The sequence below is a fragment of the Macrobrachium nipponense genome, chromosome 18 (genome assembly GCF_015104395.2).
Source record: "Macrobrachium nipponense isolate FS-2020 chromosome 18, ASM1510439v2, whole genome shotgun sequence".
Lineage (NCBI taxonomy): Eukaryota > Metazoa > Arthropoda > Malacostraca > Decapoda > Palaemonidae > Macrobrachium > Macrobrachium nipponense.
Window position 1 is genome coordinate 82,281,412 of NC_087211.1, and position 25,438 is coordinate 82,306,849.

The following is a 25,438-nucleotide window of genomic DNA, read 5'->3' on the forward strand; positions in this document are numbered from 1 at the left end:
ATGCTTGCCCAGGCGCATCCCAAGACCTCACAAGAACTGCCAGCTTGGACTGCATTTCCCTTAAGAAACCCTTCGTACTATCTTCCTGAATGTAGAGGACGAAGGAGGAGGATTACGAGCGGGGACTGCGACCTAACGAGAGCGATCTTGTACTCTACCCGACGGAGAAAGAAACGAGGGGAAGATACACAAGAAGATGGAGGAGAGTCTCTCATCGAAATCCAAGGACGAGAAAGACGTATAGCGCCAGTGCGTCCTGAGTCCTCTTTAGCACAAAAAATCCTTTTCCTCTTGATTGGAACTGCGTCCCCGTCTTCCGAGGAGGACAACACCTCAGGACTACTCCAAGCCTCACGATCTTGAGCATGTCTCTCGAGAGCAGTTGATGTCCTGAAAGTCCTCTTGAGGGGGCGAGACACAACTGCATAACCGACGTTCCGCTCGGAAGTCGAACATCCGAGGACGCACACTTCCCAGTTACGCCTTTTCTGCGGCGAACTGAAACAGCCTGGGAACTTGCAACAGGACTGTTCGAAGGGACGCCTGACCGACAAAACCTCTCTCGCCTCCCTTCGACTGTCGACATGCCTTCTCCCTTGGGTCTGGGAGCTTGACAGAGGTCTAGGTCTAGGAGCACGAGAGAGACGATCAGACGCCCCCCCCCTCCACTACACTTTCACTGACATCGAAAGCACTAACTTTATCTGTAAGTCGCTGTATCTGGTCGCCCATGGACGCAAGGGCAGCAAACACCTTCACAATATTTGTATCGTTCGCCTCCTCCGATACAGCAGCGGGCGCAGGAGATACCTGGGGAGAAGGAACTACAATTTATACGTTAGAAAAAAAGGAGCTGGAGAGGAAATACATTCACTCCTTTTACTAGAAGAATTTGACTTCTCACTACGAGAAACAGATCTCCTTACCACGATCTTTCTCAAGTCTCTCAACATATTTCATAAATATCTTCCATTCCTTCTCTGATAAATTCTCACATTCAAAGCACCTATTCTCCCAAGTACACACATTCTCTCTACACTTCTTACAAATGGTATGAGGGTCGACCGAAGCTTTCGGCAATCTTACCTTACACCCCTCTTTTACACACACTCTAAACATACTCCCAGTATCAGACATCTTAAAGAACAATCCAAAGCGAATGCCAAGCTAACGTTTCCGAGTACAATACCAAAAATCCATGAAAAGTCAGCAACGAGAATGAAAATCCTAGCAGGGAACCACCAACAATGTTGCCGGTTCGGCTGGCAGAGAAAATCTGGCCCAATTGGGAACGGTTCCTAGCGCTAGCGCCACGGTAACGGGGTGGTGGTTGCCTGAACTACTAATAGGTTACTAGCGTTTGCCGCGAGTTTTGAAAATTTCTGCCAGGTGGAACAGAGAATATAGCTATATATATACCTGCCAGGTAAGTGTCATACATTAAACAGTTGTTTCCAGCACCGGCGACAGAAAAAATATGAACAGAAAATGGGAATGGTTCCTGATATCCGCCCCCCTCCCAGCGGGCTGGGAAGGTACTACCACCTGGCCCGCCCACTACGTGTTGCCGCGAGTTTTGAAAGTTTTGAAATTCGTTTAGCGACTCAGAAAATACAGCTATATATATATCTGACAGGTAAGTTTCATGAACAAAAGGCAAGGTTAGTGTAATAAGTGGTGGTCAGGAACGGATTAATCCGTTTTCAGTTAGTACTTCTCATGGAAAAAATTTATTCACATTTCGACTGAATCGCATCTCGATGATTCTTCTGGAACAGATTAGTGTTGAGGTCCGAGGATCTACTGTAGTATGGAACTTCCCTCTAGTAAGGAGGGATCTCACATCACAGAGGGGAAGACTCCAGCTTACTCAAGTGGAAAATATTTTCAACACACCACATTACAGCAGAAGTCACACAAAAGGTTATACAGTATTTGTATACAGTTTGACATAAACTGCCAAGCTAAGAATAAATTATAGAGATGAAAGGAAATACGTATATCCACCCACCATCCTGTGAAAAAAATGACCAGGGTGGACAAAACATGAAAATGTCTATAATACTGACATCTGTTTATTAAAATTACAGCAAAATGCAATTTTTTCTATGCATACCTTGGTTTATAAAAAATGATATTGTTATGTTACAATAAAGTTTCATACATACTTACCTGGCAGATATATACATAGCTAAGACTCCGTCGTCCCCGACAGAAATTCAAATTTCGCGCCACTCGCTACAGGTAGGTCAGGTGATCTACCGGCCTGCCCTGGGCGGCAGGACTAGGAACCATCCCCGTTTTCTATCATATTTTCTCTCTTCCACCTGTCTCCTGCGGGGAGGCTGGGTGGGCCTTTAATTGTATATATCTGCCAGGTAAGTATGTATGAAACTTTATTGTAACATAACAATATCATTTTCATACAATCAACTTACCTGTCAGATATATACATAGCTGATTGGCACCCTTCGGTGGAGGGTAAGAGACAGCTTCTATATGGAATAGACAGGTAAACAACATATGTTGTAGGTATAAATAAAACCTTGGTTCCTACCTGATAGGTGGTAGACTTCGTGGGTGTTTGCCCAGTAGTCTGCATCACCTCAAGAAACTTTAGCGAGATATATGATCTATGGCCAAGAGTTCTTGTGGGTCTGCCGATGGGGTCTTATCCGCTTACTCGGCAGAGCCTAAAAGGACTTTGTCAATGGGTGCTGATCCACTTATATGACAATACACCTTATGAAGGAGCACACAACCAAATCCCGACCACCTGCCTCCTAAGATATGTTAGAAACTAAGGATTGTTCCGAGTTATCCCCGAACTCGTCACAACAACCATAATCAAAACCACTACGCACACATACATAATTTTCAAAAAAAAAATTATACTCATCTAATTGGATATGACAAGATTCTCTTACTGAACAACATAGACGGCCGCCCGTGCTAAACCAAGTCCTCCATTGTTTCGAAGAGACTCCAGACCATATCCAAAAAGAAGAAGAAAAGTATATACATTTAAGGATTGGTGTCGGCTCCCGTACCCAGAATCGTATCCGCCGATACGAAAGGACCTAGAGAAAAACACTTCTCATATGTCCCACACGAACGTCTTTCAAGTAATGAGATGCAAACTGAGTTGCATCTCCAAAATGTCGTATCTATGATGTTTTTAAGCGACATATTCTTATGAAACGAGAGAGACGTCGCTACAGCTCTCACTTCATGAGCTTTTACTTCTCCAACAGTTGTAAACTGTTCGTCAGGTAAGACCTTATGAGCGTCTGTAATGACGTTTCTTACAAACAAAGAATGCCAGCGCATTCTTGGACATCAGTCTTGTGGGGTCTTTTACCGCGCACCAAAGACCTTGTCTAGAGCCTCCCATCTGATGCTTTCTCTGAAGGTAGAACTTCAGAGCTCTAACAGGGCATAGATACCTCTCTGCTTCCCTGCCTACGAGACTCGACATGCATTTGACTTCGAATGACTTAGGCCAGGGATTCGTGGGATTCTCGTTTTTCGCTAAAAACAGGGTCTTAAACGAGCAAATAGCTGAGTCTCCCTTGAATCCTACTTTATCCTGCAGAGCATGTAATTCACTAATTCTCTTTGCCGTAGCTAAAGATAATAGGAATAGGCATTTTCTGGTGATGTCTCTAAACGATGCCAGATGAGGAGGTTCGAATCTTTCCGATGACAGAAAACTTGAGGACTACGGTCTAGGTTCCAGTTCGGAGGTACTGGTTCCTTAGACTTTGAAGTCTCAAAAGACCTTATGAGATCGTGGAGATCTTTATTATCTGCCAGATCCAATCCTCTATTCCTGAATACAGCCGAGAGCATACTTCTGTATCCCTTTATTGTGGATACGGCTAGATGAGATTTTTCTCTCAGGAATAGCAGGAAATCAGCAATTTCCGCTGATAGAGGTAGTGGAGGAGGGTCAACTTCTTGGATCTACACCACCTTCTAAATACCTCCCACTTCGATTGGTATACTTTCGTAGTGGAGCTCTGCGTGCTCTCGCGATCGCGCTTGCCACTTCGCGAGAAAAGCCTCTCGCTCTGACAAGTCTTTCGATAGTCGAAAGGCAGTCAGAGCGAGAGCAGGGAAGTTTTGATGGTACCTCTTGAAGTGTGGTTGTCTGAGAAGATCCGTCCTTCTTGGTAGGGATCTTGGAAAGTCTACGATCCACTCTACCACCTCCGTGAACCAATCCTGGGCCGGCCAAAAGGGGTGGGGGCTATTAACGTCATCCTCGTCTCCTTTGACGCCACAAACTTTTTCATTACTAATCCCAGGATTTTGAATGGGGGAAAAGCATATACGTTCCTACTCGAGACCAATTTTAGCAGGAAGGCGTCTACCATAAGTGCTCTTGGATCTTCCACGACCGAGCAAAAGACTGGCAGCCTTTTGGAAATGAATGTTGCGAAGAGATCCACATGAGGAGTCCCCCACAGAGCCAGAGATCGAGACACACTTCCTCGTGTAGGGTCCACTCTGCTATGAAGGACCTGGTTCCTCCTGCTGAGTCTGTCCGCCCTCACATTCTTTACTCCCTGTACGAACCTTGTCAGCAGGGAGATGTTCCTGTGGGACGTCCAAAGCAATAGGTCTCTCGTCAGTTCGTAAAGGAACGAGGAGTGAGTCCACCCCCTGTTTCCGAATGTAGGCAAGTGCGGTGGTGTTGTCCACGTTTACTTGCACTACTTTGTTCGACACCAGAGGTTCTAGACTCTTCAAAGCCAGATGCACGGCGAAGAGCTCTTTGCAGTTTATGTGCCAAGTCACCTGTGCTGGTGGGTTCCCAGGTGCCTGACACCTCTTCTGAGCCTAATGTCGCTCCCCAACCTTTCTCCGATGCGTCGGAGTACAACACTAGGTCTGGGTTCTGGTGTGTTTTTAGAGAGATCCCTTTGTTCTCTTGCAGAGGGGGCAACCACCACTCAGGTGCGATTTTATCTCCACTGGAATGGGAAAAACGTCCGAAAGCTGTCCGGTTTTTCCAGCTCCAAGACTTCTTGAGGAAGAATTGAAGCGGACGTAAATGCAGTCTTCCTAGTGGGAAGAACTGTTCTAGCGAGGAAAGGGTCCCTAGAAGGCTCAACCATTCCCTCGCCGACGTATGTTCCTTCCCTAAGAAGAGAGAGACTATCCGCAAACCTTTTGCGATTCTCTCTTGCGAAGGAAATACTCGAAAACCCCGAGAATCCATCGAATCCCCAGATAGACTAGGTCCTGTCTGGGGATCAGCTGAGACTTCTCGAGGTTCACGAGCAATCCCCAACGCTTTGATCAAATCTTAGCGTTAAACTTTTATTTGGGTCCTCCAAGCACTGGCTCTTCTCGATCTGGCCCTGATGAGCCAGTCGTCCAGATACAGAGAGATATTTTACTCCTTTGAGGTGAAGAAACCTCGCCACATTCTTCATCAGCTTGTGAAGACCTGAGGAGCTGTGGACAGGCCGAAACACAAGGCTCTGAACTGAAAGATCCTTCCCCCCGTCATGAACGGAGGTACTTCTTCGATGAAGGGTGGATCGGGACGTGAAAGTAGGCGTCCTGGAGATCTAGAGACACCAACCAATCTCCTTGTCGTAATGACGCTAGGACTGAAGCAGAAGTCTCCATGGAGAACTTCTCCTTCTGAACAAATTTGTTCAGAGAGCTGACGTCCAGTACTGGTCTCCAGCCTCCCGAGGCTTTCGCAACCAGAAAAAGGCGATTGTAAAACCCCGGGGAGTTTTGATCCAGTACTAGTTCTATCGCTCTCTTGTCCCACATTTGTTCCCACCATCGATCGAAGAGTATCCCTCAGCACAGGATCCTTGTACTTGGCTGATAGTTCCCTTGGTATTGACGTTAGGGGGAGGAGTGTTCAGGAAAGGGATACGATATCCCTTCCTTATGATAGCCAATGAGGACCGCGTCTGCGTTTTATCAGTGTCCAGGCTTCCACAAATCCCAGGAGCCTGGCACCTACTGGTGCTTGGAGGAGAGAATCTTCATATTCCCTTTTTAAAGGGACGAAGGGCAGACCTACCCTCTTCTCTTCCGGAGCCTTCCTTCTTGCGGGAGGTCTGGAGGTCGGACCACCTCGAAAGGGCTGAACAGATGTACTAGGTCCTTTCTTGTCCGATGCAGAAACAGGTTTCTTCTTTCTTGCTGACTGCGTCAGAAGATCCTGAGTCGCCTTCTCAGTTAAAGAATGCGCAATGTCCTTCACTAACTGAGAAGGGAACAAAAAGTCAGATAGAGGCGAATACAGTAGAGCTGCCTCTGAGCGTGTGAGACTGCCTTGGTTAAGAAGGCGCCATATACAGTCCTTTTCTTTAGAAGACCTGCTCCAAATAATGAGGAGATTTCAAAAGATCCATCCTGTACCGCTTTGTCAATACAAGACAATATGCATAACAGGGCTTCAGGTTCGATTCCTTCCGAATCATGGGCTTTCTTGGACTCACCCCAAGGGACCAATCTAAGAAGTTGAAGACTTCCAATACATGAAAGAGTCCCTTGAGGAGATGGTCCAGTTCAGAAATTCCCCACGTAATTCGTGCCGAATTGAGACCTTGTCGACGTGAAGCGTCAACTAAGGTCGAAAAATCTGCTTCCGATGTAGAAGGGAGAGCAATAACCCATATTCTCTCCCGTCTGATACCAAATGCCTCTTTCTCCAGCTATCTTGCTGGAGGCATGCAGGAAGACTGTTCTCACTAAGTCTTTCTTAGACTTCATCCATGAGTCTAAGGATTGTAAGGCCCTCTTCATCGAAATGGTGGGCTTCATTTTGAGAAAAGACGAAGGCTTCTTCGTCTTAGCACTGGAAAAGAGAGAGCGCGGAGAAGGAGGAGCGGCAGGAGTCAACTCGTCTCCATACTCCTCAAGAAGCAAGGTAGTCAAAACCTTATAGTTCGACAGTCCTTCTCTTCCCTGATATTCATCATCATCCGAGTTTTCTTCCAACTCGGGATCTACATGAGTCTCCGCTCTCCTTTCCGTACGTTCCTCTTCTGGAGGAGACAAACTCCTAATAGGAGAGGGCTAAGGGAATGAAATCTTTCCTCTTTCCCGCTTTAAAAGTCTTGGAAGGCGCCACAAGCTCAGGCTTCTCTTGAAAATTAGAAGACGCTTCCCGCTTGTATGACGCTTCCCGTTCGCCAAGCGTCCTGGCTGACGTCTCTTCGCTCACTTGTCTGCTGACGTCTTGATGACGCTTCGTGCCTGGAGACGCTCCGCTCTCCAAAGGCGTCCTACTTGGCGTCACAATATTGGTCGGAGCGTCACGTCTATGATCCGATTTCAATGACGCTTCACGTCTAAAAGAGCGTCTTACGTCTCTCTTGGCGTTACGAAACTTTTCGTAAGCCACCGTTCTCGTTCTCGAACTCGAAGCTTCTGTAAGACGTTTAGCAGCTTCACGTCTGCATGACGCTTCTCGTTGAGCAGGTGAGAGAGGACGAGACTTCTTAATTGGAGCGTCACGTCCTTCCGACGAGGCGCTAAAACTCCCCACTAGAGAGGACAGTTGCTCTGAACTGCCATAATTATCCTCCTTGACGCTTCTCCCACGTCCACTGCATGACGCCTTTCGTCATCACTCGGAGGAGAAGAAGGAAAGGGTACTTCTGCGTACACGTCAGGGACAATGACGCCACCTTCGCTTTCTTAAATAGAATAAGGAGCGTCATCTGAGAAGCGCTCTGGGCTAGAATCTATTTCAGTTCTTTCATATGACGCTTCAGCGGTCTCGACAAGTTCGACTCCTTCCACCCCTCGTTTAGGTGAGGGAGAGGGAGAGGACGAGAAAACAAGTCACGAAGGACGCTTCTTCTATAGCGCCCTTGAGCCGCCTGCCACGAAGCAGAGCTAGCTGAAGGGACGTCTGACCGTTGGGGATTCCCACACGACCTCCTTAAGGCTTTCGACTTTCCTTCTCCTCTGGGCATGGGAGCTTGGAAGAGGTCTAGGCCTGGGAGCGTCGCAGGGACGATCAAACGCCCCCTCCACAACACTGGGAGAACTCACTTCACTGTAATGCTCACTTTCACTAGCCTTACCTTGGAAGTCAGCCATCTTGGACTTCATGTCTCTAATTGTAGCTTTCAGATTGGCGATTTCCGAGGCCGAATCCGAAAGAGCACTCTGAGAATGATATACATACGGAGAATCTACTTCAGTAGGATTAGAATTATCCGTGAAAGGCTCATAGCTTGAACTCACACCTTTCAGACGTCTAACCCTATCCCTCTCTAACTTCTTCAAATAAGAAGTCAAAGTCTTCCACTCTTCTGCATTTAATCCCTCGCATTCCTTACAAGTATTATTAGCAGAACACTGAAACCCCCTACATTTACGGCATACAGTGTGAGGATCAACCGAAGCTTTCGGTATCCTCACCCTGCAGCCTACATTCACACACATTCACACTCACATTTGAATCAGACATACTGAGAAAAATCCAAAAGAGTTATTCCAAAAACAGTCCCACAGTAGCGAATGCCAAAACACGATCCAGATACGTCACCAAAAAGCCGAGAAAAAAGAAACGATGATCAAAGGATGAAATATGAATCTAAGTCAGGAGGTAATAGCAACAATGTTGATACCACCGGCGACAGAGAAAATATGATAGAAACGGGGGATGGTTCCTAGTTCCTTTGCCGCCCAGGGCAGGCTGGTAGATCACCTGACCTACCTGTAGCGAGTGGCGCGAAATTTGAATTTCTGTCGGGGACGACGGAGTCTTAGCTATGTATATATCTGACAGGTAAGTTGATTGTATGAAAATGAAATATTCACATACTAAAATCAATTAAAGCTTGCAAATGTTAAAAGCACTTTTACTTACTTTCTTCGCCACTAGTATTAACCTGAACGAACACCACGAGCTTTTCATCTTTCAAGTGTTTACCAGCTGCATTGTTGACTGCTGTAGCTAATTTAGCTGTATCGATTGTCTCAATACAGTAGAGGTTTGGTACGCTCACGACCTAAGTGGCAATGAAATAACACAGCCTAAGATCCACACAGTTTAAAATGGCATAGAATTTCAACATGACTCAATCAAGCTTTCCAAGACTTTTTACAACAGATTATAAGGTCAAATAATTAGGCTAAATGTACTTGCACAAATGTAGTATGAAACAAAAAGAACGGTACCTACCTTGTTAACTTTATTACTCTGAAGATGCCCTATCATGTGCCATTTAATATCAGGACATGTTGATAACATCTGTAAAACACATAGTATTCATCAAATATCTGAAAATCTGGCGACAAATGAGAATATATTTTTAAATAAGTACAGTACCTAACATAAAATAAGCAAAGAAATGCAGTCTGATATTACCAGTTTATTCAATACAAGTACAGTACCAAATTTGGCATATGATTTCTAACCTCTTCATCATGACCTTTATCCAATAATTCCTGCACATAATTTTCACCAAAATGTCTCTGACCACAAGCATAGGCTTCGATAATCATTTCTTTAGGTTTGGTTTTGCTGACTGCAACCAAACGAGGCTGTGGGAACAGAGCAGCAACATCCTGTAAATGAAAACAACAAACATAAATTTTTGTAAAACCAACAAGAGAGAGAGAGAGAGAGAGAGAGAGAGAGAGAGAGAGAGAGAGAGAGAGAGAGAGAGAGAATAATTATAAATTACACTACAGAGGTCATTTGCACTCCTGTTGTGTGCATATTACAGTACGGCAGTCCCCGGGTTACGACGGGGGTTCCGTTCTTGAGACGCGCTGTAACCCGAAAATCGTCGTAAGCCGGAACATCATAAAAAATCCTAAGTAAACCTTACTTTTAATGCTTTGGGTGCATTGAAAACTATGGAAACTGCATTCTTATTGCATTTTCATAAAAAAAACCTCAAATATTGATTATTTTGCATTTTTGGTGTCATATTTCCTCTGCCAGATGAGCATTGTAGGCATCATAACCCTGGAACATGCGTCGTAACCCTGGAAATAATTTCTGATAAATATAATTGAAAAGCGCCTTAACCTCGGACCGTCGTAAGCCGAACCCGTCTTAACCCGGGGACTGCCTGTAATATGATTTTGCAAATCTGCTCAGCGATATACTAGCTGAGGTAGGTAATTATTTTAGTTTAACACCAGTTCTGATATTTGCATTTTCTTGCTTTGTTCTTCAGTCTCTTTAATAAGCTAAATAAGAAAAGCATGCTAAAATTTACCACAACTTACTGTTACCAAGATAATGGCAATCTTCATGTTTCAATACTTATTCATGCCATTCAGGCTAGTACAAAACACGATGTCCATGCATATGGGGGTGGTATTAAAATTCTACAAAAAAGGTTCGATTGCATACTACTACCACAGCCTAGTTCTCATCAGTTGCTGACTGTGATATTTAGCCTATGCAGTAGTAGTGGGTATTTCTAAGTACAGTAATAACTACGCACGGACTGGACGGAAAGGTCCCACGAATACAAAAGCCCCTAGGGATTGTGGGGGTCAAATGTATTTCATCGTGTTTAGTACAAGCCCTTGGGGGGTTAATTACAATCAAATGACAAACTAAAAGTAAATTCCTAATAAGCAACCAAAATGCTATCGAAAATGTCAATTTCTAAGGAAATATGATATTGTTATGATACAATAAAGTTTTATACATACTTACCTGGCAGATATATACATAGCTATTACTCCGTCGTCCGACAGAAATTCGAATTTCGCGGCACACGCGGCAGGTAGGTCAGGTGATCTACCCCCCCGCCGCTGGGTGGCGGGAATAGGAACCATACCCGTTTTCTAATTCATATTTTTTCTTCCAGCTGTCTCCTGAGGGGAGGCTGGGTGGGCCATTTAATTGTATATATCTGCCAGGTAAGTATGTATAAAACTTTATTGTATCATAACAATATCATTTTTATACATTCAACTTACCTGTCAGATATATACATAGCTGATTCACACCATTGGTGGAGGGTAAAAGACAGCTATTACTGAATAGACAGGTAAACAACATACGTTTTAGGTAATAAATAAATAAAACCTTGGTTCCTATGTGTTTAGACGAAGGGTCGACTTCCTAGCTATTGCTAGTAGTCTGCTTCGTCTCAAGAGCCCTCAGCGAGGATGGTGACCTTATGGCTAAGAGTTCTTGTAGATCGTCAATGGGGTCTTATCCACTTACTTGACAGAATCTAGTGGTCATTTGTCAATGGGGTCGTATCCACTTACATGACAATACACCAAATGCCTATTGGCATAATTTAAGGAGCACAACACCGATCCCGATCACCTGATCCTAACACGAGGGTTTGTGCTTGATTTGAAAAGAGCTATCCCCAAACTCATTTCAAATAACCCCAGAAAATAATACACTTATGTTAAAATAAAAAATAAAAAAAATTTTAATTCACTAGTTAAGGGCCAGTGTCGGCTCCCTATCCCAGCAACGCATCCGTGGACACGTATAACAAAGAGAGAAGGATCTCTCATAGGCCCACTTGATCTCCTTCGTGCAAAGAGAAGTCAACACAGAGTTTGCATCTCCCGTTATTTCAGCTAATATGACTCTCACGACATATTGTTATGGAAAGAACAAGAATTGTTAAAAGCTCGCACTTCAAGCGCTTTTAATTCTTAGCTGTTGAAGAAACATCAAGTTACTCAAGAAGTGCTTTAGAAATTCCACTCTTCCAAAGAAGACCAAGGGCTTTCTTTGTCAAACAGATCTCCTTTCTCGTGGATGAAGCCCAGAGCCTGGATTGCGCCTGGCTGGCGCCTCACCCCTGGCTGGCACCTTGCCCCTGGCTGGCGCCTCGCGCCTGCCTGGGCGCGCGCTGCCTGGCCTGCCTCTGCGCCTGCCTGGCGTCGCGCCTGGCTGGCGCCTTCACTCGCGCTGGCTAGAGCCTGGCGCCTCGCTGCCTGCCTGGCCCCCATCTCGCGCCTGGCTGGTGCCTACGCCTGGCTGGGTGCCTCGCGCCAGCCTGGCGTCTCGTGCCTGGCTGGCGCCTCGCGTCTGGCTGTGCTTCGCTTGCCTGGCGCCTCACGCCTGGCTGACTTCTGCCCCACTTGGCAGGAGATTCGAGCTTGTTAAGAGTCTCAATGAAAACTGGCGATGTCCACCTCGGTACACTTTAGTTTGCCTGAATTTAATTTCGCCTCTAGCGCATCTGCGCCAGATTGGAGGCCTACTCCTTCTCCTCATCAGACAATGACAGTGTTTATTTGGACTGTCTTGCTCTGGCGTCTTTACACCTGTTTGGCGCTACATTGTCCCGAAAGTCTGAACATCCACAATCGTTTATCAGGAGAAAGGAAAAGGGTGGAAGAAATTCTTTCACTTTGAGCTTATGGCCTGTGCAACAAGGGGAGGTAATTTTAGTCGGCTACATCCAGTAGACAATAGGAAATCTAATAGTCCGAGAGACCAGTCCTTCCGAGGAGGATCATACTTGATACTTCAGTGCTAACAAGCACTCTTCCTACATGTTGACGAGTTCTCCTCGTTGCAAAATCTTCCCTATCCTTGCACGAAGGCAGGGAAAGAGCCTGGAAGTTTAAGGAGACTCTGAGCTGAAATTGGGAGGATTCCCGATTTCTAGCTCTTTTAAATATATCTCTTCGAACCTTCTGGTAAGTAGTTTTGAGCCCTCATCGTATTCCAAAGACTCTGTCAGCAAACGTTTAAACCTTATCTTCTTTTGTAGATAACAACGTAAATACATTGCCTGGACAACGAATCCTTTATCTGAAAGCGTTGATCCAGGAATAAAAGGTTATAGTTCTTTTGCCAAACATACCATGCTGGCAGGAACCCATTGCCGAGTCTTTCTAGAATTTGATTCCAGATTCCAAGCCCAAATCTCACTCGTCCTTTTGGTCGATTAGTACCAAGAGAAACATTGATGAGGAGCAGTTCCAATCTTGTCAGAACACGGAATCTGAGGCCCAAATAGGATCCCATTGTAACTATAAGATCTCCGAGTCTTGTCGTATAGAGGTATTGTGTAAGATCCCGAAGATCTTAATGCTCTGCTATCTCCAATTCCCTTTATAGAGACAGAGTATAGCCTTTTACTGCGTTCTTTGATAGCAGCATATATACAAAGGTAATTCTTCCCTCTGAAAGGGAAGAAAAAAAAAAAAACCGCTATGTGTTCACAAAGAGGGTATCGGAAGAGGACAGTTTCCTCATTCCCTCAAGCACGATCTGCAGTAATTATATATCTTATCCATGACTATTGTCATTTACCTTGAAACATCCTCTCATTCATGTCCACTTCTGGTCAGTCTGCATGCAGACAGACTCAGAGTGGAGAGGTTGTTAAGGTCCATTTAAAATAGATGCTGAAAGAATATTCAGACTGTCTTGGAAAAGACTTCAAAACCTGCTGTGAGAAGAACGTGACCTCTGAGAATCCAACCTCTCTAAGTCTAAAATGAGGCATAACATATATCCTCTCTTTCTTTGACGCCCTTTGTCCTTACATTCTGTAAAGAGTTTATTCTTTTGGGGGAGGGGAAAAAGACTAAATTTTATTCCCCTTTCTATAACATAAAGATGGCGTATATTGCTACCTCTCTCTATATTCTTTCTTCCTGTCCTCGTGCCTGGGCAACGAGAGAATGGAAAAATTCTATCATCGTTATTCTGCAAAACAAATTATTATTATCCTATTCTCCTACTAACTGATCCAGGATCGAGGAGAATCATTCAAGATTCCTATCCTAGGACATCAGGCCGTAATGTACGGTTCAGATACTTGAAAGAGCCTCTCACCCAATACTGAGACCTCCTACGAGTCTTTTCCAGTACCAAAACATTACAAGGTCTCCCTTGTTATATGTTTACATAGGAGTAGGATAATATACCATCCTGTTAATAACAATGCAAGAGGAGAAAGAGGAGCTGCATGGTTCAAGGGACTAGCCGAAACGTGCAATAAAAAAGGGGTTGCCAAGGTCTTTCTAAAACCTGCACCCAGATTAACTTATGAGTCCGATATATTTTCTATCACTTGTCTCATAAGGTTGAGGAAAGCGAGAGACCTCTAAAGATATCAGTTCTCTTCACCATGTAAAGGTCTATAAAGCAGAAGAACCCACTTATCCTGACACGTACTACGTTCGCCTGTGCGATATCTAGAATAATTGTCAGTAGAGGGTTGATCTGGCAAAAAGAGTTTCTCCCAAACAACTCCTCTTGCAGGAAAGAAGTCGCTCACGCGACCACTATTATACCTGACATGAGAAGTCTGTTTCTTGTTAGAGACTTCCGCAATTTCAGTTAATCCTGACAAGGGCCACGGCCGCCTGTGCGACAACTTGTGTCCCTGTCAGGAAAAAACTGATCTTGTGTCAGTTCTCAAAGAGGAAACTCTTGGAAAGTTACTTTTCTGACTTCCCCAACTAGGAAGAAAGATATACATTTCCTCAATCAAACTCTAACACTTATTTGTATTAATGAATAAATATAAGTAATTCCCTTTCATGAAAGTATACGTAATTCACTTTCGTGAAAGTGGACGAGTGTCTACCGAAAACTTCGGTAGTTACACATCACTAATCTTCTAAATTTTCGAAGTTAATTTTATCAAAAAATTCTAAAAGTTAACAAAAGCGTATGCCGAACCAAAGATCCATACTTCCTGTAAAAGTAGCCCAGACGATCGATGGCGATGAAACACGAAAATCCATCAGGAGGAACTGCAAACGTTGTTTACATTCCAAGCGACAGAAAAAATATGAATTAGAAAACGGGTATGGTTCCTATTCCCGCCACCCAGCGGCGGGGGGGTAGATCACCTGACCTACCTGCCGCGTGTGCCGCGAAATTCGAATTTCTGTCGGACGACGGAGTAATAGCTATGTATATATCTGACAGGTAAGTTGAATGTATAAAAAGGATATCTAACGCAGAGCAATTAGGCTACTTAGGCTAGATCTACCCAGTAGTCTTTCTAGTTATGTTTATGTTCAGGATATCTAGGTACTGTCTTTTGTTTAAGTTTTCACATAGTATTTCTAGTCTACCCAATTAATCCGGTCTACCTTACACTACTTGACGACGCCTCTAGGGTCATAATAGTTAGTCAGCTTAGCACCTTATCCAATTGCTACATAGACAATCCTACATCAAGATTTACCATACAGAGTAAACAACCACAGTCGATCCATCGTCATCACGTGGCTCGGCCTTATTCACTCGATATTTAATTGGTGAAACAAGAGTACAATTACATCTTTAAGCTTACCATTCAAAAGATTGAAGTTTCGTCAACATAATGTGATATATGAAAGCGCCATACGAACTAAAATAAGCATGTGAGCTCTTCGTAAAATATGTTTTCAAGGCAGTTTTGAATTCCAATATGGAGGCAACTGCATGACTTGCCATTCATAACCACAGACAATCCACCATCTTTCCCAGCCTTCCCAGCACTCATTTGAACAATGTTAATGTATATATACTATGTAACGTTTATTGATCTTACTCAAGATTGCAGTTGTAATCAGCACAATAAAACAACATTTTGTCACCTATATTAGTGAAAGTATGAAACTTTTTATTCCCGGGGTCATGGTTTGAACTGAAATTCATTTTTACCTTGTAATCGGTGGTTTTATCCTCACTGCCATCACAACTGAAACTCCGCAGTGTTTATTTGATTGTAATTATACACATTTTGGTCTTAATTCACTCCAAATTGCACTTGAACCACGCTGCGGTTCCTGGTTCTTAAGTGCTCACTCTACAAACAGTTACGGGCAGCACACTAGTACACGGTTTATGAGGTGCAAAGCTTTATTCACTTAATTGTTTACTTTACTTTGTTACTTCAAAATGTTTATTTAATTCATGTCTGTTATCCCTTTTTTGCAACCAAATTAATCCCGAAAAATTACAGATATTTCTAAAGTACTTACGAGCAGATGACGGCAAAATGACTCATCGTTGCCAATCTAGTGGAGCTTCACACATGCGCTGATGCATTTACAAACTGTTTCCATGAATTCTAGTTGTCATAGTAATCCAGTAATGATAAAATTGCTGTAATATGATATTGTTAAACTACAATAAAGTTTTGTACATACTTACCTGGCAGATATATACTTAGCTATAGTCTCCGACGTTCCCGACAGAATTTCAAATCTCGCGGCACACGACGAGGTAGGTCAGGGTGGTCTACCTTACCCGCCGCTGGGTGGCGGATGTACGAACCACTCCCGTAAGCTTGTCAGTGTTTTTTCTCTTCCACCTGTCTCCTGAGGGAGGCTGGGTGGGCCATTAATCGTATATATCTGCCAGGTAAGTATGTACAAAACTTTATTGTAGTTTAACAATATCATTTTTGTACATGAACTTCCCTGACAGATATATACTTAGCTGATTGGCACCCTTGGTGGAGGGTAAGAGACAGCTCAATAATACAGGTAAGACGGGAAACAACTAATGTTGTAGGATATAAAAACCTTGGTTCTCACCTTTTCAGGATGAAGACTTCATAGATACTATCTCTGAGTCTGCATTGCCTGGAGAGCTACAGCTAGGACGTGACCTGATGCTGAAAGACTCTCGGATCTACCACGGGATATGTGATCCCCTATTGTGGTAGAATCCAAGTCGGATGCTGTTAGAGGGACCTTGTCCGCTTACCTAACAGATCCTTACCACTACCTCTGCAAGGAGCCAAAAACCCACCAGACCACCTAACCAAAATACAAAGGGTTAATATTACGACAAAAAGAGGTGCCTCCTGCAACCTCTTTCAGACAACCAAAAAACAACAATATAAAATATAGGGTAACATATAAAAATTTACACAGGATAAGTTTCAGCTCCCTGCCCCAGCACCGAATCCGCCGATACGAAAGGACCCAAGGCGAAGCATTTATCATATGTGATTTTTTACATCACGTAGGTAGTGGTTTGCGAAAACCGATTGGCATCTCCAAAAAAGTCGCCTCCATCAAGTTCCGCACAGACATATTTTTTCTGAATGCAAGCGAAGTTGCGATGGCTCTCACCTCGTGAGCTTTCACTTTCAGTAGTCTAAACTGATCTTCCTTACAGGCAACATGTGCCTCTGTAATAAGGCTTCTCAGAAAAAAGGAAAGAGCATTCTTCGACATGGGCCGAGTGGGGTCCTTTACGGAGCACCAAAGTACATCTTGATTAGCCTTAAGTTGTTCCTTCCTCTTAAGGAAATACTTCAAATAATTCTCATAGGGCAAAGAGTTCTTTCAGGCTCTTCCCCTACTAGAAAAGATAAACTACGAACTTCAAAGCTCCTGGGCCAAGGGCGTGATGGGTTTTCATTCTTTGCAGGAAACTTGGAAGAAACGAACATACCATAGAATCTTCCTTAAACCCTACATTGCCCTCAATAGCTTGGAGCTCACTCACTCTTTTAGCTGTAGCTAGGGCCAAAAGGAAGATAGCCTTCTTCGTCAAGTCCTTGAAAGAGGCTAAGCCAGGAGGTTCGAATCTAGACGATCCAAAGGAATTGTAGGACTACGTCTAGATTCCAGTTCGGTACTACATGAGGACGCTTAATGGTTTCAAATGATCTAATAAGATCATGCAGGTCCTTATCATCGGATATATTTAAGCCTCTATGCCGAAATACCGCCGCCAACATACTGCGGTATCCCTTAATAGTTGACAACAACCAGATGACATTCTTCTTTGAGGAAAATAAGGAAATCCGCCAATTTGGGTCACAGAGGTACTGGAAGAGGAAATGTTCTTCCTCTTGCACCCAACGTCTGAAGACATCCCACTTTGACTGGTATACACGCAAGGTGGAAGGTCCCTCCTCGCTTCTTGCGATTGCTTTAGCAGCTGCTGCTGAAAAGCCTTTCGCTCTGACCAAACTTTGGACAGTCTGAAACCAGTCAGACTGAGAGCGAGGAGATTTTTGTGGTACCTGTCGAAGTGGGGTTGTCTGAGTAGATCGCTCCTTAGCGGGAGAGCGATCTTGGAAGGTCCACCAACCATTCCAGTACCTCTGTGAACCATTCTTGGGCCGGCCAAAAGGAGCGATTAAGGTCATTCTCGTTTGAATCGGACTCTACGAACTTCTTGATAGTTAGCCCCAGGATCTTGAAGGGGGGAAACGCGTAGACGTCGAGTCCGTTCCAGTCTAGAAGAAGAGCATCTATTGCTACTGCCTCTGGATCCGATATCGGAGAGCAGTAAGGATCCAGCCTCTTGTTCTTTGACGTGGCAAAAGAGGTCTATGTGTGGCCTGCCCATAACTTCCACAGGCTCTGGCATACATCCAGATGAAGGGTCCACTCTGTGGGAAGGACCTGATCTTTCCTGCTGAGGAGATCTGCTCTACATTCCTTTCTCCTGCACGAACCTGGTGAGAAGCTTGATTCCTCTTTCTTCTGCCCACAGAAGAAGGTCTCTTGCTGTCTCGTACAGGGAGAAGGAATGCGTCCCCCCCTGTTTCCTGATGTATGCCAGAGCTGTAGTGTTGTCCGCGTTGACCTGCACTACCGATCTTCTGACTTTGGGCTCGAAAGCCTGCACAGCCATCAACTCCTTTCTGTTGATGTGCCAGGCTACCTGGTCCCCCACCCCAGGTACCTGACACTTCGTTGGTTCCCAGAGTTGCACCCCACCCCATGTCCGACGCGTCGGAGAACAACACCAGGTTGGGGGTCTGTGATTGAAGAGACAGTCCCTTCGCAAAGAGGTTGGGATCTGTCCACCATAAGAGATGTTTCTTGATGTCCTGGGATAACGACAGGGAGAACGTCAAATCCTGAGAACGACGACTCCAATTCCGATGAAGAAAGAATTGGAGCGGTCTCAGGTGCAACCTTCCTAGGGAAACGAATTGCTCCAGAGAGGAGAGTGTCCCCAGCAGACTCATCCACTCCCTCACTGTGCATACTTCTTTCCCTAAGAAGGTTGTTACTCTCTCGAATCCTCGGGCTATCCTTTCCTGCGAGGGAAAAGCCCGAAAACTCAGAGAGTTCATCTGTATCCGAGATACACACACTCTTGCTCGGGAATTAGTGATGACTTCTTGAAATTGACGAGAAGTCCCAAAGCCTTCGTCAATTCTAAAGTTACTTGTAAGTCCTTCAAACAACGATCTTCTGAATTGGCCCTTATTAGCCAATCGTCGAGGTACATGGATATCCTCACCCCTTTCAAATGAAGCCATTGAGCCACATTCCTCAAAATCCCCGTGAACACTTGAGGGGCCGTCGAGAGGCCGAAACACAGAGCCCTGAAACTGAAAAATTTTCCATTTTCCCCCCATCATGAATCTGAGAAACTCCTCGAGGAAGGATGGATCGGTAGTGGAAGTAAGCGTCCTGAAAATCCAAGGAAACCATCCAGTCCCCTGGACGAAGCGCTGCCAGCACTGATGAAGGCGTTTCCACATCGTGAACTTCTTCTTTTCTACGAAGAAGTTCAGGGCGCTTACATCCAACACCGGTCTCCATCCCCCTGAGGACTTCGGAACTAGGAAAAGGCGGTTGTAGAAGCCGATGAATGATGGTCTGTCACTAGTTCGATAGCCCCCTTTCTCCAGCCATCTGATCTACTGCTAGATGGAGAGCTTGATTCATGATGGGGTCTCTGTACCTGGCCGTCAGTTCCCTTGGGATGGTCGTCAAGGGAGGTCTTTCGACGAAAGGGATGAGGTAACCTCTCCTCAAATAGAAAGGGTCCAAGGATCCGCCCCTTTTTGGGCCCAGACTTCTGCAAAACTCTAAGAGTCTGGCGCCCACCGTTGTTTGAAGGACTTGCAAGTTATTTGGGGGCTTTAACAGACTTGGCGAAAGTCTTACCCCTTCTTGAAGGTCTACGACCTCTAAACGTAGAGGTTCTTGATGAAGATGCCCCTCGAAAAGGGTCTCGAACACTTGCCTTTTCCTTCTTAGCCTTGGTAGGGAAGGAAGGGCGAGGTTTTTCTTGCCGACTGTGCCAAAAGGTCCTGGGTGGCTTTGGCCGAAAAGTGACCTCGAAATGTCCTGCACTCGATGTTTCGGGAACAACTGAGTAGACAGAGGAGCAAACAGCAAAGAAGACCTCTGAGCATGGTAGACCGACTTCGTTAAGAAGGGGAACAGTAAAACCGACCTCTTCTTCACGATGCCGGCCCCATAAAGGGAGGCGATTTCACTCGCTCCGTCTCTTACTGACTTGTCCATACAAGACAAAACACACATAAGATCTCTGGTGAAATTGACTCTGGCACTTCAATTTTCTTGGCTAGGACTCCCAACGACCAATCAAGGAAGTTAAATACTTCTAGCACTCTAAACATACCTTTGAGCAAATGATCCAATTCGTTCATTGCCAAGTCGTCTTAGCAGAGTTAAGGGCAGTTCTCCTTGTCGAATCTACCAGTGCCGAAAAATCCGAATCAGCGAAGACGGTAGACCCAATCCTAAGGGCTCTCCTGTTTCGTACCAGAACCAGCGCGTCCTGATAACTTCGAAGGAGGAAAAGCGAACATCGTTTTCCCCGCGTTCTTCTTTGGGAAGCCATCCAGGAACCAAAAACTCCTCAGTGCCTTCTTCATAGAAAGAGTTGGCTTCATCCTCACACAAGAAGAACTCTTCGCTGTCTTCGCCGTTGAAAAAAGTGAGTGAGGAGAAGGAGGAGCCGTAGGCGTAAGGGAATCCCCCAAAAACTTGTAAAAGTAGCTCTGTAAGCTTCTGGTAAGAAGAGACAGCAGCAGAAGTGTTCGGTTCCTCATCCGAAACCTTCTAGGACGTCTTGTCGTGGCGGAGGAGCGCGGAAGATCCTTAGGTGACGAAGGGATCTAGCAGGAGTTGAGCGAGAGGTTGGAGAACGCCCTCTTCTTAGAAGAGTTCACATCCACTGGAGAACGATGAGAAGATCTGGGAAGTATACGATGAGACTCCCTCTTCGAGGTATACGGAATCTCAGCCGAAGGAGAGGTAGGGCTCCTACTCCGAGAATTCTCGGAAAACATCCGCAGGGCGCTTACGAGGAGGCGAGCGCCTACTATACTCTATGCACCTATCCTGGGCGAGCGGCTGCCAGGAGAAGAGCGCCTATCGAGAGCAGAGCGCTTGCGCGGCTCTCCATACATGTCCAGTTGCGTACGATCAACGGAAGTTCGACTGGAAGGCGAAATGCGCCTACTAGGAGAAGGCTGCTTGCGAGACCTTGACGTCTAACAAGAGGGTAACATTCAGGAGAAGGGCGCTTCAAAACTAACGAGCGCCTACTTGGAGAAGGGCGCTTCCGGGATTCCTGGTGCCTACCAAGAGACAAACGGTCAGGAGAAGTGCGCCTAGAAGCGGGGAGAGCGACTACACGGAGAAGGGCGCTTGAAAGACTCTTGTTGTCTGCCCATTAGGAGAATAATCAGGAGTATGACGCCTAAAAGAGACGAGCGCCTACTAGGAGAGCTATGTGCAGTAGGCTCTTGGCGCCTACCTTGCGGGGAGCGGCTAACAGTAGGCCGTCTATCATGCACACGACTCCTACCAGACTCTAGATGCCTGTCAGGAGAGAAGTCACGATCCGATACTCGAGGAGAGTGACATCTGGAAGAAGAACGCCTACTTGTATAAGGGTGCCTTCTATAATCTTGAGGCTGCTGAGGAGAAGTCTCACGCGAGGAGTTGAAGAAAATCGCGTGATGAGCAGGTGCAGTGCGCTTACCGGAAGCGGGAATCCAATCTGGAGAAAAAACTTCTTTCTCCATAGAGCGTCCTACCGATGTTTGGCGCCTTGAAATTGAAAGAGAGCCAGGCGAGCGAGGGCGCTCACGCGAGTGAGGGCGCTCCCGCGAGCGAGGGCGGCTCACGCGAGCCCCCACCTTCATACGAAACCTCCCATATGAAAGAGAAACGATCCTCTGAAGAGCGGCGCCTAGATCTCTGATCGGAAGAGAAACGTCCTTCTTCCTACGTGATCTAACTGCTAGAGAGTCTGCTAGCGCCGTGATCTGAGCTTGAAGTCCCGCGAGTACTCTCGTAGGAGAATCTTCTAATTCTTCCTCGGAAGCAGGCGCCGAGGCGCCGGAGCGCGAGAAGAAGAACGATCACAGGATTTCTTGTGTTTCTTCGCCTCCACCGACGATTCTTCCGGGAAAACCTCCGGACTAGAAGCCAAAGGACTGCAGGGAGCCTTCAAGCCCTCTTCAACGGGCGCGACGCATCCGGGGAGTTCCAACCTCTCTTCGGAGAGGGAGACGACGAAGAGGAGAAGCATTGGCGTAGGAGCTCCTTCTTGTAGCGATCCGAGGCAGCCTGGGAGCGTACTTCAGGATCTGCCGAGGGGACGCCTGACCGGTGGGGGCTCTCCCTAGCCCTCCTGCGGCTTTCGACTTTCCTACTCCACTGGAACTGGGAGTCCTGGAAGAGTCTAGGCCTAGAGGCACTAAGGAGCCGGTCAGACGCACCCTCCACAACACTGGGGACACTGCACTGATCAACTAACAACTCTCCTTACCTTCCAACTGAACGAATCTTTCTGATCCACAGAACGATTCTTGGCTTTCAGAGCTGCCGCCTCCGAAGGCGAATCTCCGGCTTCGGTGCGGGGAGCCGGGGCTGCAACTTGGGAAGAAGGTTCTAATTCTACGTTAGTACTATTAGGATCCACATCCAATCACTCATTCTAGATCTGCTAGAACTTCTAGAGGAAGCCTTACGCACTCTATCACGTTCCAACTTCCTAACATAAGAAGAGAGAGCCTTATATTCTTCTTCATTCAATCCCTTACATTCACTACAAGGGGGGTTAGCAAACGCACAATCATTCCCCCTGCATTTCATGCAAACCGTGTGGGGGTCTACCGAAGCTTTCGGCAACCTCACCTTACATCCTCATTCACGCAAACCCTAAACAAACACCGAAGTTTTAACTACCGATTCTAGATCAGACATCGTTAAAAGAAAATCAAACTCAAAATCAAACCGGTCCACAATCAGCGTATGCCAAGCCAAACAAAGCGAATACGTCACCAAAAGAAGTCCAAATTAACTCCAGGCAAGCGAGAATCGAAAAACTATCGAGAGGAACCGACAACAGTTGTTATCGTTCCCGCGACAGAGAAAAATCTGACAAGCTTACGGGAGTGGTTCGTACATCCGCCACCCAGCGGCGGGTAAGGTAGACCACCTGACCTACCTGTCGCGTGTGCCGCGAGATTTGAAATTCTGTCGGAACGTCGGAGACTATAGCTAAGTATATATCTGTCAGGGAAGTTCATGTACAAAAAATGATATATACTACAAATATATATGCTAATTTCACTTATTTCCCCGGTTTTGTGTAAGTCTTAGGTATACCCAGTTTGGAGGGTAAACACATACCAATTGGCAACAATGATAAACAATTGAAGAGTGCGAAGCATGCCGGAGGTACCATTCACAAGCAAAACTGTTGATATTTGAGTCAGGAATCTAGTTACTTTTTCAACAATGAAATTTTCAAATTAGGTAATAATCATGAATATGTAAAAATATTTATGCAATTTCATGACCTTATACTGCCGTTTAACTACTATTTATTTAAATAATTATCTAGTGCACGCTTCTTCTTCTTCTTCTTCTTCTTCTACCAAAACATCATAGTTTCCTTGGATAAGCCGTGGTTGGTGTCATTGTTGACGATTGTTGTGAAGAAAGTGCCCCAGCGTCTATGGGTAAAAGTGGTGTGTGGATTTACCACATGGAATGGAAAGTTTATTGACACAAGTGACTCTGCAAACATCGAGATGGCGTCAATCTTCTAAATTGTTGGTGTTAGGTACCTATAAGTAAAAATTTTGAAAGCGTCATGGAGGTAGCCTGTGTGTGCACTGCGTATGGCTAGACTTTCATTAACCTCTGTTTAATCTTAAAATATGACCTTAATTTCTAACTTTGGAGAAAATACTACTTCGAAAGGATAGTAGGTAGTAGAGGTCTCGAAATGTTGCTCTCACCACTGATGACTCGTGAATGATGCCCATCTCCTGTGTCAGGGCGTGTTAAAGTACTTTTTCAAAGGGTGGATCCACACACAGTGAAAACTGGATCAGCTAGTCCAGTCGGTTGTTTCCCCTAGGTATAGTCAGCTTAGCACCTTATCCAATTGCTAGCTACTAGTACATACCTACTAGCCCTACCTACCTACCTAGTAGACAATCCTACGGTAAGATTTACCATACTAGCCTAGGCTATAGCTAGCTACTAGTAGTAGCCTAAATCACAGTTTATCATCGAAAATCACAACAATATTAGTATTCAAATTCGCAAATTTACTTCTCTGTCACATCGATCGATCGATTCTGGAAACAAATGCAAACTAAAACAACCTAACCAAGAGTACAGTATCGTATACCGGCCATTCTTCATAAACTCAAAAAATTTAATATTACGACAAAGGTAGACATATTTCCTATTAAATTTGATACTACTTAACACTAACTTGATTCCTCTTCTGCGTAGCAACTGCCACCCGTTCTAAGACGTGCTTGAGGGCCTTGGCAACTTCACCCCCTTCTGCCATGATACGTAACATAGGGATGGATGGCAGGACTGGAGCAGGAACAACACGTAACGTTTGTTTACATTCTCGAAGGATGGTCCTTTTGGTGTCATAAGCGACCTGATTTGTGACGTCACTCCCGTCCATGATAGCCATTTTACAGTTTTATTCCACTCTATTCTCTTTTATTCTAGCGTGAAAAACATTTAACATTTGTATATGAATATTATATTGTGTATTCGGAAATTGGAAACCTAAAAAACAGGGCATATTGGGTTAAAGATACGACAGGCAAGTGGGATAACTTTATTTGTGATTATCCGGTAAAACTAACAGTTATAGTTACTATTTATTATTATTATTATTATTATTTCGGAAGGAGACCCTCTCGTAGACATGTTTTGTTAAAAATGACTGCTGCTTCAGCACTATTAATCTTATAAAGAGTCTTCTCTGTCTTTCTGATGACTCAACCGAATTTTACCATGCCCTTTGGTGCGTTGCTCGCCAGTCTAAGCAACAACGAGAAAGCCGTCATCAGAAAGATAGAGAAGACTCTTTATAAGATTAATAGTGCTGAAGCAGCAGTCCTTTTTAACAAAACATATTATTATTATTATATTATTATTATTATTATTATTATTATTGTTGTTGTGTTTGTTGTTGTTGTTGTTGTTGTTGTTGTTGTTGTTGTTGTTATTCAAAGTCGAACCCTATTCATCTGGAACAAACTCTCCACAGCTCAGGGGCCACTGACGTGTAATCCAAGCTTAAGATGGTGTCCATTTGAAAGGAGTAACAGAAGTTTTAAAGGTGGTGCAGAAGTTCAATTGATAATATATTAAGATCATAGCTCCATACTAGGAGAGGGCTTTGATTTTTAATTAACTGCACTGTCAAACTGCAGCAACAGTGTTTTCCCAAGGGGTATACAGAAACCATTCA

At 44.9% G+C, this 25,438-nt stretch overlaps 1 protein-coding gene across 1 annotated transcript in view; it reads right to left on the reverse strand.

Annotated features, from left to right (window-relative positions):
• The window catches only part of LOC135197280 (pyridoxal phosphate homeostasis protein-like), a 39,854-nt gene extending 15,209 nt beyond the window's left edge, over positions 1–24,645 (reverse strand). The window contains exons 1-4 of the mRNA XM_064224409.1: positions 24,434–24,645; positions 9,415–9,564; positions 9,179–9,247; positions 8,864–9,005 (exon numbers count right to left, since the gene is read on the reverse strand). Coding sequence (XP_064080479.1) covers positions 8,864–9,005; positions 9,179–9,247; positions 9,415–9,564; positions 24,434–24,640 — 568 coding nt within the window. The 5' untranslated portion in view covers positions 24,641–24,645. The remainder of the gene's footprint in view (positions 1–8,863; positions 9,006–9,178; positions 9,248–9,414; positions 9,565–24,433) is intronic.
• Positions 24,646–25,438: the final 793 nt, after the last annotated feature.